Here is a 14,823-nt window from a genome sequence, read left to right on the forward strand (position 1 = left end):
TTTTATGGTTGTCAACTAGCATGGCTTGACACTGAAAATCACGGATCAAACTTGAAGCTCCCAAAGCAAAAGGAATCAATGCTTCCATCTAATGTAAAAAAAAAAAATTGATATTAGTAAGATACCATCATTGATTAAAATGTTTGTTATACTTTTGGTAGCTTGTTACTTAAAATTTTAAATCAATTAGCATTCTAATTGTTATGCTGGATCATTTGAGTTGATTTCACCACGCTTTGAAGAGTGTTGCATGTTAGCATGACATAGTATTGAAATTATACATAATTGCCATACACTTTTGGAAGTAAACAAGTGGAAGGAGATTTATAGAATAAAACTCATCTATGTAATATAGTAAAATTTTAATTCAATTGTTAATTTATATATTCTTAGTTTTAGAAGAAGCTTTAAGTTTATCTCGGTGTGTACAACATGTCAAAACAATTTGAGTAGTGTTTGCATGATATAAATAATTCAATTGCCTCTCTAATTACTCTAGTTCCCCTTTCTAGAAATAAGTAAATTAAATGGAAGATGCAATATCCATCTAAATTTAGCATGCTTTAAGGCATGTTAAATTGAGTGTGACAAGGTACAATACAAAAAACAGATTGTTCTGATCGGCAACCAAACCCAAGCACACAATGATACTCTAAAAAAAGTCATAGCAAACATCATGGAAATAATTGAATTATTCAAAGAACATTAAATGGGTTGCATGCTCAAGCACTATAAATGAAATTGATGAATCAGAAATTCACGTTAGATATGAAATCTAACTTTCAATTTTTCATGAGCTTCTTGTACTGTCTTTCCATCTTTTTTCTTCTTCCAATTGTGACCATCTTTCCGAAAGTTTCGCAACATTTTCCTGTCAAATAGCAGTACCCTGCCATCTAGACGGATAATAGAATACAATTAGAATATGAACAAAATGAGTGACAGCATAAAAGTTTTATATTGTTTATATGTTGTCAAACATTGTGTTAAAATAGTAGGTAATCTGATGATGAATTATGACTTTTGTAGCTCATATCATAGTGTCCTAAAAAAGAATAAATGTTAAATAGCTACAAATAAGAACTTAAATCAACAAGAGATGTGCAATTGACATTGAATATAAAACATAACACAAAAAATAAATACCTAACCATACAGATTAATATTTAACAATCTTGAAGTGGAGGATTTGAAAAGCATATGTAGACAGCATAAGATCGATCACTACATAACAAATGCACATGGAAGATAAATAAGCAATTATATATGTGGTTTATATTTTATTTTTTTTAGAAGCTAATATTTGATAAAATTGATCCAACTATACAACTGAAGTAACCAATATAAACACAAGTTTCATTTATCACTTTGTAATTAAATAAAGCACTCAAAGTAATATATAATTCCATATAAAATTTTGTATATGAATTAAGTAATACCTAGAACACAAACTAACAACACAAAAATTATGTTATCTAACCTGTATGTTGACCAAAGCGATGCACATTATATAATAACAACAACAACTAATTATTTATCCCACCAAGAGGTATCGCTATATGAATCCTCTTACGCCAATGAACTTAATCTCCTATTATATCCTCATTTATATTAAAATAAATTTTATCTTATTTTAACATTGTTAATTAAGTCTTGTCTTCCCCTTAATTGATGTACACACTTGTCATGATCCCACATCACCTAACTAGGCATTTATTAATTACCTAAGTAAATATTCATACCATTTTAAAAGTATCTCTTAGAGTTCTGAGTTTTTCCTCAATAGGAGCAATCTCATCTTTCTCTCTAATATTTCCATTTCTTATCTTGTACATACTCATATGTTCATACATTCATCTTAAAATTCTCATTTCTGCAACTCTCATCTTCTACTCGTGTATTAACTAACATTCAACTGCATATAATATAAGAGGTCTAACCACTATTTTGTAACACGTCTAACCAAAAATTTTAAAGGTAGCTTACAATCACAAGAATATCTAACTCTCTCTTCTATTTTAATCATCCCACTTGTATCCTATATAAAATTCTCAGATGTTCGGAGATCCACTTTAAAATTCTAATCTCTACTCTCATCTTCTGCTCTTGTACTAACTTTATAGCTTAACATTCAACTACATATAGCATACAAGGTCTAAACATTATTTTATATAATATTTTTTTTAATTTTAAAGGTACCTTACAATCATAAGAATACTTAATGCTCTCTTCTATTTCAGTCATCCTACATGTATCCTATATAAAATATCTCTATCAACACTTCTATCCTTTTATAAAAACCATCTTCTATACTTAAAACTTTCAGTTACAAGTAACTCTTCATTTCTTATTTTAATAATTGTCTTACTCCACCTATAACTAAACTTAAAATTCTATATATTTCTATTTTTGCTCTATTAAACCTGCAATCTTTAAATTCTAATGTCTCTTACTATCTTTGGATCTTAGAATTTAAGTCACATGTTTCATTGACCAAAACAATGTCATCTGCAAATAACATGCACCATGGTAACGTGTCTTGGACAAAGTTTAAAATTAAATCATATTTGAGTTTCAATTTATGACTGAACAATACAATTTTAGTATTATATCGTGTCATGCCAATACAATTTCGATACTTTTTTAAATATAAATCATATTAATTAAAAACTAATTTTACTAATATTTAATTATTATAGATACTTACTATTGAGCTATATTTGAGAAGTTGAATGTTAAGTTTAAATTTTGATATTATCTTATAAAATGTTTGATGCATATTGAGTAAAAGACGATTTAGGATTAACTAAAATCCACCTAGTAGAAATAGCAAAATCAAATATGTTCAAACTAGATTTAATTTGGATTTATTTTAATCAATTTAAAATTAAATCAAATTTATATATAGAATAATTTAATTCATTAATAATAGTATTTTTATAAAGTTAAAAATTATATTATATTTTAAAAAAATTATCTTTCTCAATAATCATTCTTGAGGTTAAAAGTTTTTGTATTCTATTTACCTTGTGAAGAGATGGAGAAAAAATTAACCAGCCTTAACAAAGTTAAAGTGGGGTCTTTTTTTCTCTTTGTTTACCTTCGTGGATGGAAGGGGAAAAAATGGATGAATGAAATTGGAAAAAAATTAATAGATGAAAGAAGAAAAAAATTACGAAGGAAAAAACTAACATGAAAGGAATTACCAATTTTAAAAATATATATATATAAAATTAAAAATTAAAAAATATAAGGAAAAAAAACAATTTTTATGTCACTAGATGGGATCAGCTAAATGGATCCTCTTACACCTAGGGGTGTAATCGAGCCGAACTCTTGGATGTTTGAGTTTGGCTCGTTTATAATCGAACCGAGCTCGAGCTTTATTTAACGAATATATTCATGCCTCACGAGCTTATTCGAGCTTTTATCGAGCCTAAACGAGCTTAATAAATATAAATTATAAATTTAAATATTCATTAAAAAATAAATTATATATTTTTAAAAAATTATAATATTCTTGTTAAAATTTATAATTTTATTCTAATAAATAAATTTAATATATTTGTCTATGTTTTTCATAAGTAGAGTATAAAATCTATAAATTTAATATCAAAACTATTATTTTTTTTTTGTTTAAAAATTGATTCATGAGCTTAACGAACATGTTCACAAGCTAACGAGTCGAATATTATGAAACTTGAGCTTGATTTGTTTATCTTAACGAGCCTAATTAAACGAGCTCAAACGAGTTTTTATCGAATCGAGCTTCGAATAGCTCACAAGCAGTTTGGCTCATTTACACCCCTACTTACACCATTGGACTTTATCAACTACTATATTATAATTTATATTTAAATAAAATTTACTTTGTTTTATCATTTCTAACCAAGTCTTCTTTAGTCGTCCTCCTTTAATATGTGTATTTATTATAGTTTCATATCACCTAAATGGAGTATTCATTAGTATTCAAGTATATGTGTAACATTTTAGACGTGTCTCCTATAATTTTCCCTCAATAGATGCAACCCAACTCTCTCTAATATTTTCATTTCTTATCATTTCCATCCTCATATGTCCGTACATCTATATTAACATCCTCATCTATGCCACTCTCATCTTGTGCTTGTGTGCTTGAGTCATAGCCCAATAATCAGCTACATATAATATAGCATGTTTAACCGTCATTTTATAGAGCTTGCCTTTAAATTTTAAATGTATTTTTAATTACAAAGAAGATCTAATGTTCTCCTCCATTTCAATCATTCTACTTATATTTTATGTAACACATCTCTCAACGCCTCCATCCTTTTGCAAAAAGATTTTAAATTCTTAAAGCTCACAATTATATATAATTATCATCTTCTATCTTAACAATTGGCTTACTACATCTAATATTGTTAAAGTTAAATTTTATATATTTTATTTTATTTTACTAAACCTAAAACATTTCACTTCTAGAATTTTCTATCAAAATTCAAATTTAGCATACACTCTTTCACATGTCTCCTCCACTAAAACAATATCATCTGCAAACAACATGCACTATGGTAATGTGTATTGGATATGTCTAGTGAGTTCATCCATGATTACGGTAAGAAGATTAGGACTTTGAATTGATCCTTGATGTAACCATATTTTATAGGAAACGCTTCAATTAGTTCGTTCGAATGTTCACTTTTGTCATTACATTCTCATACATATCCTTAATTATTTTAATATACACCGCACTAATTCCTTTCTTTTATAGAATTCTCGACATAATTTTTATCATAGCTCTATTATAAGTTGTTTCTAAATTGACAAATATCATGTGTGAGTTCACTTCTTTTCCCGATATATATAACTTTCATTGTCGACCTTTCAAGCATGGATCTAAATTAATTTTAGATCACCATAGTCTTCTTCCTTATTGTTTTTTCTATTACTAATTCCTAAAATTTTATAGTATGCCTCTTTAGCTTAATGTCCCTATAATTCGCACAATTTTATACTTTTCTTTTATTTTATACATATGATTAGAGAAATTACCCTCTCGGTTAGGTAAAACGAGAAAAAAATATGAGGTCATGGCTACATCCGTATCCTCGTGGAGGCAACCATGAGGTCACAGCAGCCTTCGCGACCTCGCGGTGTTGATACCGATCGACAAGCAGAATGGTAAGTTCCGTCCTTGCCAACTAGCATGACTTGGTATTCGATGTGTCCAATAAGTTCATCCATAACTAGTATAAAAGAATATGGATTTAGAGTTGATCATTAATGTAATCCTATTTTTATAGAAAATGTCTAATTTGTCTAGAGTCTTCACTCTTATTATTACATTCTTAAACATATCCTTAACTTTTTTAATATACCTACATGAACACCTTTCTTTTATTCTCCACAATTTCTCTTGGGACTATTTTTTCCAAGTCAATAAGTACCGTGTAAATCTTATTGCTTTTCTCATTTTTCAATTAGCTGAGAAAATGAGAACTTTCTAACATCGACCTTTCAAGCATGAAGCCGGATTGACTTTCAATCACCGTGGGCTCTTCAATTTTTTCTATCCCTCTTTTTCAATATTGCATGATATAGCTCATTAGTTTAATGTCCTTGCAATTCGCACAAATTTGTATGTCCCCTTTGTTTTTATACAAGGGAACTAAAATAGTCACCCTCTGATTAGATATTTTCTTCATTTTCAATATAAGATTCGATAATTTCACAAGTCACTCAAGACATTGCTCCCCTTAACACTTTCATACCTCTATTAAAATATCATTTGGTCTAATAGTTTTTCCATTTTTTTCTCATTTAACGGTTTTGGTATCATGTCGTGCATATACAATTTTATATTTTTTTTAAATATAAAATATATTAATTTAAAATATTATTATAATATTTGTTGACTATAAATACTTACTATTAGATTAAACTAATATTTTAAAAATTAAGTAAAAATTCATCTAGAATTAATTAAGTCTAAACATAATGATTAGGATCAAATAATTTTAAATTAAATTCATATTTATTTTATTTTAATTAGAGGGAAATTTTTCTAGAAAAAATTTTAAAAATCATATAAATAACAAAAAATAGAATATGAGAAAGCAGAAAAAATTAATCATTAAAAAATTTTAAAAAATAGTTAAAAAAAGTTGCCTAAAAAATATTAACCGTAAAGAAAAATAAATAAATTAAAAAAACCTCATGTAAGGCCATTGCAGCAATCACGCGACGCGTCTGCGGCGGGCGTGGGGATCATGCGAAGACTCGCACCGCCGCATGGGCTTGCACCGCCGCAAGGACTCGCATGGCCGCGAGGACTCACATGGACTCACGGACGCCTCCCGCGAGGACTCGCACGGCCTTGCGGAGGCCTGTGAAGGCGCAAAGTGTGTCGATGTCATTGGCATGTCAATTGATTAGTGAAACAAGATGTTTCACCCGTGGTGCACGAGAGTTTAAACCATGGATAAGTCTACAATCACAATGGACAAAATCAGATTCCAAATAGTTCGTTGTCATGTTAAAGGATATCATCAAGTGTTGCACAATTGAGGTTCTTTGATGGAGGAGCACCACAAGGTGTTCATGAGTTCTGCTTTTAGCATATGGTGTTACCGATGTACAAGCAAGTGATCATACTACAGCCGATCAACGGCTAAAAACATAAATCGAGCTCTAAATGAGAGGAACCGACATGTCTCACTTGATGGCAGATTGGAGGGTGATCATGTGGATCTATAGCTTGTGGTCATATACCAATAAGAAGCATGGGCTTCGATCAATGCAAGGACAAGGTCATGGCCATGGCGCTATGCAACTGAGTGACATAAGTATGCAACTGAGTGACATAAGTATGGCGCATCCAACCCACATTTCCAGCATCTATTGTTCCTGGTGTACACACAAGTGATCAGACCCTAGCCAATCTACAGTTGAAATGTAGATCAAGCTCCAACTGAGATCAACCAACATCTGGTTGCTTGATGCCAAACTGGAGGATGATCGTATGGATCTGCACCTCGTAGTCATATCCCAATAGCAAGCTATCATGGGCTTCATCCAAAGGACAAGCTTATGGCCATGCAATTTTGAGTGACAGAGCATCAAACACATGAAGAGAGAGAGGATCTAGAGATACAAGGGATCAAGAGTAGCCAAATTGTGAGACTAGATTGTGATAGCATGTAACTGGAAAAATCAGTTAGGATTAAATTCCCTTAGGAAGCCTCTCTACTTATTTTTCCTATTCATTAATGTAAAAAAAAAAAACATTACAAGTTGGTCTAGTTCCTACTATATGGTAATTATGTTTAGGTCTCTAGGTTCATTACAATAAAATTTAGGGTAAGAAATTATGTTATTACTTTACTTCAAAATGGGGCATTTTACTTCAAAATGGGGTAACCATTACATGGGCATATATATACTAATCACGAAACCCTAAACTAGAACTACTAATGTCAAGACATTAATCCAATAATCCCAATTAATCTAATACCATTTAACACTTTATCCTTACTCAATCTTCAAAATAGTTTTGCAGCCGCTATAAAACCATAGTATTCAATCTGAGCAGTACTTTGAAAACTTTTGTGCAGACAAATGGAAGATAAATTAATGCTTTCATAGAAATGTCTCAGACCACGACAGTGTCATCCATTACATGTAGTCACACTCGGAATATGAAAATAATTATTAGATTTAGAGTTTGCAATTCATGTTTTGCGATGTTATTGTATCATAATATGATCCTTTCATATCACTATAAAAGTTCTGTAAAGCAACATGATGTAAGTTGTTTGTTTTTACTAAAATTAGCTTTAATGATTTAGAGCTAGTTAAATTTGAAAACCATGCATATGGCATAAATAGATAATAAAGTTTTTCTATAAATGAGGCAGGTTTTGTTAATCTAACTCCTTATCAGCAGGTGTTCATGATATGGGGTTGGGGACGGGTACATTTTTCCAGCATGGATTGGGATCAACAAAACAAGATAAGACTAAAGTGAAAAATAGAAATTTTTGCATAGTGATGCCTGAAATTGTCTAACCAAATATTTTTCACAGATATCAGTACGAACACATGAAATTAATTTTTTAAATAGCAAATATTTTTTGGTGCAAGATTAAGAATGACTGGTATACTTGATGGATTGTCAATTGGTTGGGGCTGTATCTTAGTGAGTGTGTAGTTGGATAATATTGCGTGAACTTCATTCGGCCGAAACCACCTAGTAGAAGCAACTTCAAATAACTTCTCTAAATCTAAATCTGTCAAAAGAATAGATAGAACAAATCAGGAAAAGCTTATTATATGACTAAAATATGAGAATATGTTCAACAGTACAGTACTAAATATTGACCTCTATAAAGCATATTAGTACACCATACAAATAAAAATGAAACTGGAAATTAACATAAGTAGCATTTTCACAAATTACACCAAGTTTTGTCATAAGAAGAATCAAGTCTTATTTTCAAAGGTCATAAGTGAACAAAAATTAGGATATTAAAGAATTAGCTTACTACCTGACATTTGTAGCTCACAAAACTGAACACACTAGAATATGGAATTGGAAATACAATTACCAAGGAAAAGATTAAGGTATGTGTTGATCCTCGATCGGCCGGTAAGAAGAGGTGAATTGCCCTAATAAAAAAAACACACCTTTCTTTGATCTTTGAAATAATAAAACACTTGTATAAAAACAATTGATAAACTAATCAATAAAAGAAAAAGACACAGAAATTTGCTTATTTGCAATCAAAAGATTGCTAATCCAAGACTATGAAAAGATCACTATGAAGATCTCCTTCGGGCGGAATAGCCTTTTACAATATTGACAGCTCACAAACAAAGTAGTAAAATAGAAAATGAATTCGTGTACAAGTAATTGTAACTACTAAGACCAAAGCTCTATTTATAGTATGCTGGTCGAATCTGATCGTTTGCTGATGTGGTAGCTCCGGACGCCTGGACTTAGATAAAATTTTATCCACGTCGCAACAGCTCGATTTAGATAAATTCATCCTAGTCCGAGCGCCCGGACGCCCTTGCTCTACCTCCTTGTCAAGGCGGGCGTCAAGGTGCCCCTGGGCTGACCTAGGGGGTCCGAGCTCCCAGAGCATTCGAGCGTCTGAACTTAGTTAAGGCGCCCAGAGCAAGGCGCCTGGAGCATCAATATCTTGTTGACTGTCTGGTTCTCCTCCGATCCGGCTCCGTTCGCTTGGGTGATTTCAGCCATCCGGAATAGGGCTCACCCGAACTCATTTTCCGGCCTTCTCTTCGAGCAAGCTTCCACTCCGGCTTCTCGTCCCTCGGAAACACCGCGCGCTTCCTTCTAGTCCGCTAGCGTACTCTTCCGCAACACCTCGTCCCTCCAACACACCAAGTCCGTCAACTCTCTCCCGTGTCGTCCTTCTTGCTAGCTGCGTCTTTCGCTCAACTTTCTATGCTTCTAAGTTCCTACACACTTAGACACGAGGCATCAAACATACACAAGATCCAACTTCACTCAGTTGACCACATCAAAACTACTTCGGGATACCTACAATCTCCCCCTTTTTAATGTGCATCAACCTAAGTTAGAATTAGGGTAGAAAAACATAGCTTTAATAAAATGACAATTAAAACTGGAATTTTGTAAACTATAAAATTACAAGCGTAGCCTCTCCCTAGACTTAAGCTCTCATCTCTCATTCTCCTCCTTTGATAATAGCAAAAAAAAATCGGGGAAAACAAAGATTAAAAAAAAATGTTTGAAACTATTTCTAAGGGTTAAGGCAACAAAATTCAAAGTGAATTTCCACGATTTAATAATCACATTTATAAATTTAATTTAAAAGTAAGTTTAACATTTAGAAAAATTTTGAAATTTTTCTAAAAGTGTAACAGTATTATATGAATATTCAGAAATAATTGTCACGAAAATTTTTTAAGTATTTTAGCATAAACAAAAAATTTTGTGCAAAAACATAATTTTTGCAAGATAAAATTTAAAAATTCACTATTATTCAAATAAATCTCCCAAATTTTTCTAATTATTGATACAACTCATGAAAAATTAAATTTTTTAAAATAAGTTTTCAAGGCTTTTTAGTTTTAAAAATAAGATTTTCGGTAAATAATCCATAAAAAATTCATTATTTATCAAAAATTTATTAAAAAATATGTTTAATAGAAATTCAAGGGATCTAACACTATAAACAATTTGGATAAGAATTTCAAACAAAAAGATTGTACGAAAAATGTTTGAAATAAACATGATTCTTTTCGAAAATAAATATTTTAAAAATAATTTTATTAATCTAAAAATCAGGTTAATTTCTCTCTTTATCTAAAATATAACGATGATTCTCCAAAAAATTAGATTTTTCAAAATACATATTTGAAAAATTTTAAATTTTAAATTATGATTTTTCAATCAAAAATTCATAAAAAAAAATTTTAATCGAAGAAAAATTTTGAAAAATTTAATACTAAGAGATTTTTCATTCTAGCAACAGTGGAAAAAATTTTAGTAATAAATATTAATAGTAAGCATGCAAATGAAATTAATATTCCTAAACATAAAATATGCATAATCATTTATTTAGACTAAACAAGATTTGGGGATTCAAAATAAATTTTTAACTACTGGGTACACATTCTTGTGATACTTTTCTAATTTGGTCCTTATGATATTTAAGAAACTAATTTAGGCTTCTACAATTTTTCCAGGTATTTTGATTAACACATGCAAAGTTTCTTGATTTTTCAATTTAGTCCTTCAATTTTTCATTTTCATCGTTTAATATCATACATTTCTATGGAACATGTATTTGATAAAATTGTTTTCAATTCTAATATTTCCTTTTTCAAATTATTATTTTAAAATTTAAACTTATATAAGGATCTACTCATGGATTTAATACCTGAATATAATTGGTAAGGAAATAGTAAACATACCTCACTTACCGGATCTGCTCTGAAACTTGTTTCTTCCTCCTCGTTGCAGCTTTCTTCTGAGGAGCCTCCCCCTTCGTCTATGTTATCGTCCTGGTGACTTGCCATCAATGCAAGTCCAGCGTACTCCTCCAAATCAAATTCTGATGACGACTCATGCCAAGACGCCTTAAGAGTTTTATGCTTTGTTGTACTTGGTCCTTCTTGTTGTCCTTCATCTTTGGGCAGTCCTCCTTGATGTATCCCCCTCTTCATTACAGTTATAGTATCTTATCTTCCTTGCTCTTTTTTTGTTTGCCAGCACTTAATTAAACTTATTAGTTCTAAAAAATTTCTTAAATTTCCTTACCATATATGATGTTTCATCATCGTCAAAAAAAAGTGTCAGCGTCTAATTCGTCTTTCTTGGCTTTTAGAGTAATGTTGCTTCCAATCCAACTACCCTCCTAGGGCGGAAGAACACTAAGCAGATAGAACTTTGCTTTTCCATTAGCCACGAAGTCGGCTTATTCCTCTTCGTCCATGTGTACTCTTCTTTCTCGGCTCCGTGCTGATCCGTAGGTGCTACAAAACCATATTCTATAATTAATAATATTTCAAAATCGGTCTTGAAGAATACCTCCATGCACTTTTGCCACGTTGCAAAATCACCCTTAAATTTCAGTGAGTAGATGCTAGATCCGGCAATTTCTTTTGCTTTGGATGGTGGTTAGTCCTTCTGAAGCGAGTCTGACTCTAATACCAATTGTTGGTCCTCAATTGGACGACAAGAGAGGGTGAATTGCCCCAATAAGAAAAACACACCTTTATCGATCTTTTGAAATAATAAAACACTTATATAAAAACAATTGATAAACTAATTAATAAAAGAAAGAGACATAGAAATTTACTTGGTTTGCAATTAGAAGATTGCTAATCCAAGCCTATGAAAAGCTCATTATGAAGATCTCCTTCGGGCGGAGTAGCCTCTTACAACGTTGGCAGCTCACAAACAAAGTAGTAGAACAGAAAATGAATTCGTGTATAAGTGCTAGGGCTTATTTATAGTCTGCTGGTTAAATCTAACTGTTTGCTAACATGGCAACTCCTGGTGCCTGGAATGGGTTCCGGTGCCTAGACGTGGATAAAATTTTATCCACATCATTACAGCTCGATCTAGATAAATTCATCCAAGTTCGAGCGCCCGAACGCCCTTGCTCTGCCTCGCATCAAGGGGCAGCATCAAGGCGCACGTGAGCTGACCCATTGGACCGAGCGCCTGGAGAGTCAACATCTAGTTGACTATCTGATTCTCCTCCGATCCGGCTCCGTTCACTTGGGTGACTTCAGCCATCCAGAATAGGGCTCACCCGAACCCATTTACCGATCTTCTCATCGAGTAAGCTTTCACTCCGACTTCTCATCCCTCGGAAACGTCATGCACTTCCTTCTCGTCTGCTCTTCCACAGCACCTCATCCCTTAGACTCACCGAGCCCGTCGACTCTCTCCCGTGTCGTCTTTCTCACTAGATGCGTCTTTCGCTCGACATATTTGCTCTTAAGTTCCTACACACTTAGACATAAGGCATCAAACATACACAGGAGTCAACTTAACTCGGTTGACCACATCAAAACTACCTTAGGTACCTACAATATGATGTGAAAATGGCCTAAACGAACAAGCAAACCCTATCTTCATGTCATCATAATGTTTTAAAGAAAGTAGCCGATGCATCCCCCCTGTTGCAAATGTGAGATATTTTATTTGTCAAACTCATCCCCTAAAAAAAGAGTACAGCAAACTATTGTTAAAATTCTTCCATCTAGCTATGTGGCTATTCCTCGCTCGTCACTTGAACTTGGAGAATAGGAGTGATGCTCTAATCCACAAGTTGGACCAAGTTAAACCATCTTTGTTATTCAGTTGCAACTACCTTGTCTCCATCAATAATCTCTATTCCAAACACAAAGGTGGAGAGAAACTACAAGTCTTGTTTCAATTTAGTCAATCCTCCCTATAGCTACCACAAAGGGGAGGGGAGGCTCAACTATTAGCTCTATACACTTGGATCATGAGCTTTCACCCACTTTTAGGAACAACAAAGAATTTTGAGCAATCCTAATTGGCAAGTGGAAAGAAAACCCAAGGTGTAAATTACTCGACAAATGAAGTTGTTGATCATCACTCCAAGCAATTATGTTGAATGATCACCAAATGAATGAACCAGTTGGACATTTTGCCAAAAAAGAACTAAGAGAATATCCACCGGAGGTGTATCACCATCAAGTGGAAGCATAAGCCTTCCCAACCTTCCCCTTGAAGGCTTTGTGATAAGTATAACTGCAAAAAAAAAAAAAAACTAGGCCCCTATAGGATGCAAATGTCATCGTGAACATGAGTTAGCCCAAGAAATATGGTGATCCTACACTCTAACAAGGGACGCTTCTTGGTATACCTCGTTTCGATGAGGCACCGCAGACGCATATGACTTCTTTTGACCAAGTGGTCAACAGCCAACTTAGACTATAGTAGTTTGGAGGTCAGCATTATACCCAAGTATAGCTATGTGTTGTGGCTACTACCTCATGGATGCTTACGGACTAAAGATAGCCTTATATGTCATGCAAGGCCTGCCCCCTATGCCGGGGGAGGATGAGACCCAAGATCACCTCTTCTTCAGTTGCTCAGTTAGCTGGGCCTTGAGCACTACGAGACAGATGCTACGAGTCTTCAAAAGGGAGATTAGAGGCTCGAGGTATATTGCAAAGATGAGGACTTTGGCTATGTCATGTATGGTATATCTCAGTTGGCAATCCAGGAACCGTTGTATGTTTGATGGAGGGGTGCCGAATCTGTCAAGCAGGATGTTCATAAAGATCCAAACACATGTATTTAGATCTTTAAACTCTTAGATTGTACATTCTTACTTGGTTCTTAGTATAATTTATCAAAAAAAAAAAAACTCTTAACTCAACTCCTCGAGGACTTTGCTGTTCGGGCAGACGATCATTCCAGTGGCACCAAAATCATTTTACAAAGTTACAGTCATAAAAAATTTCACAGTTAAGGACCTCAACGAGCTGGTCAAGCTCGTGGGGAGAAACATAACATCTCAGGAACTTCAAACGAGCAAACCCTAAAAAGAATTCGAGTGATGGAGACCGACCTGCTGCTGTAAGGAAACCATGGATCTCCGCTCCGGCGAGAAAGGCCTGATCGCCGGATTCCATTGGCGAGGAGGAGGATGATGGGGGAAAACAATCCTGACAGATTACGGGAGGAACGAATTGGGCAATTTCAACAAAGGGCAACCTGGAAGGAGGAGCTGTTTTGACGGGTGTCTGTTTTGTACTCGACTACGAGAAAAAGGGAATCGCCATGTGTTTTGCCTGCGCAGGATTCCTGTCGCGCTTCAATCCGTGTGCCATAGGCGATAGCCAAAAGGTCTATGTCTCGCCATCTCGGTTCGTTGACTGTCATGGTTCATTGGTTGAAAAACATGCTTGTGCTCGATGAAAATTACCGGATCGGGCAGACGATCATTGAATATCAACCACGGGACCGCCGGAAGTAGACGGATGACATTTAGGGCAACCCAGAATCTTTTTTTTTTATTTTATCACAAGTTGTTAGAAAAAAAATTAAAAAAGTTTGTCTTATTATGTTTATTGTTAAAAGACTACTTTTAAAAAATATATAAAAATAGCTCTACATATTGTATTTTTGATCAAATTGTCTTTTAAGATTTTTAGCCCAATCCAAAATAAAGCAAACCCCTTTTGAATTGATCGAGAGTTGAAGCTCGAGAATTAAATCGATTGTCTAGTATTTACTGTCGAAGTAATACAAATTTCATCTAAAAGTTACTAGTTCCCTACTCAATACATTTTCTCGGATCATCT

The 14,823-nt window shown here is 33.3% G+C and overlaps 1 protein-coding gene across 2 annotated transcripts in view; it reads right to left on the reverse strand.

Annotated features, from left to right (window-relative positions):
* LOC122026453 (calmodulin-binding transcription activator CBT-like) overlaps positions 1–14,397 on the reverse strand; it is an 88,234-nt gene extending 73,837 nt beyond the window's left edge. The window contains exons 1-4 of one of the 2 annotated variants that reach the window (XM_042585199.1): positions 14,088–14,397; positions 8,586–8,646; positions 8,142–8,267; positions 781–896 (exon numbers count right to left, since the gene is read on the reverse strand). In XM_042585199.1, the coding sequence (XP_042441133.1) occupies positions 781–896; positions 8,142–8,267; positions 8,586–8,646; positions 14,088–14,108 (324 nt within the window). In that variant the 5' untranslated portion in view covers positions 14,109–14,397. The remainder of the gene's footprint in view (positions 1–780; positions 897–8,141; positions 8,268–8,585; positions 8,647–14,087) is intronic. The other variant, XM_042585206.1, reaches the window with a different exon arrangement.
* Between the last annotated feature and the right edge of the window lie 426 nt (positions 14,398–14,823).

Source organism: Zingiber officinale, chromosome 1A, assembly GCF_018446385.1.
Source record: "Zingiber officinale cultivar Zhangliang chromosome 1A, Zo_v1.1, whole genome shotgun sequence".
Taxonomy (NCBI): domain Eukaryota; kingdom Viridiplantae; phylum Streptophyta; class Magnoliopsida; order Zingiberales; family Zingiberaceae; genus Zingiber; species Zingiber officinale.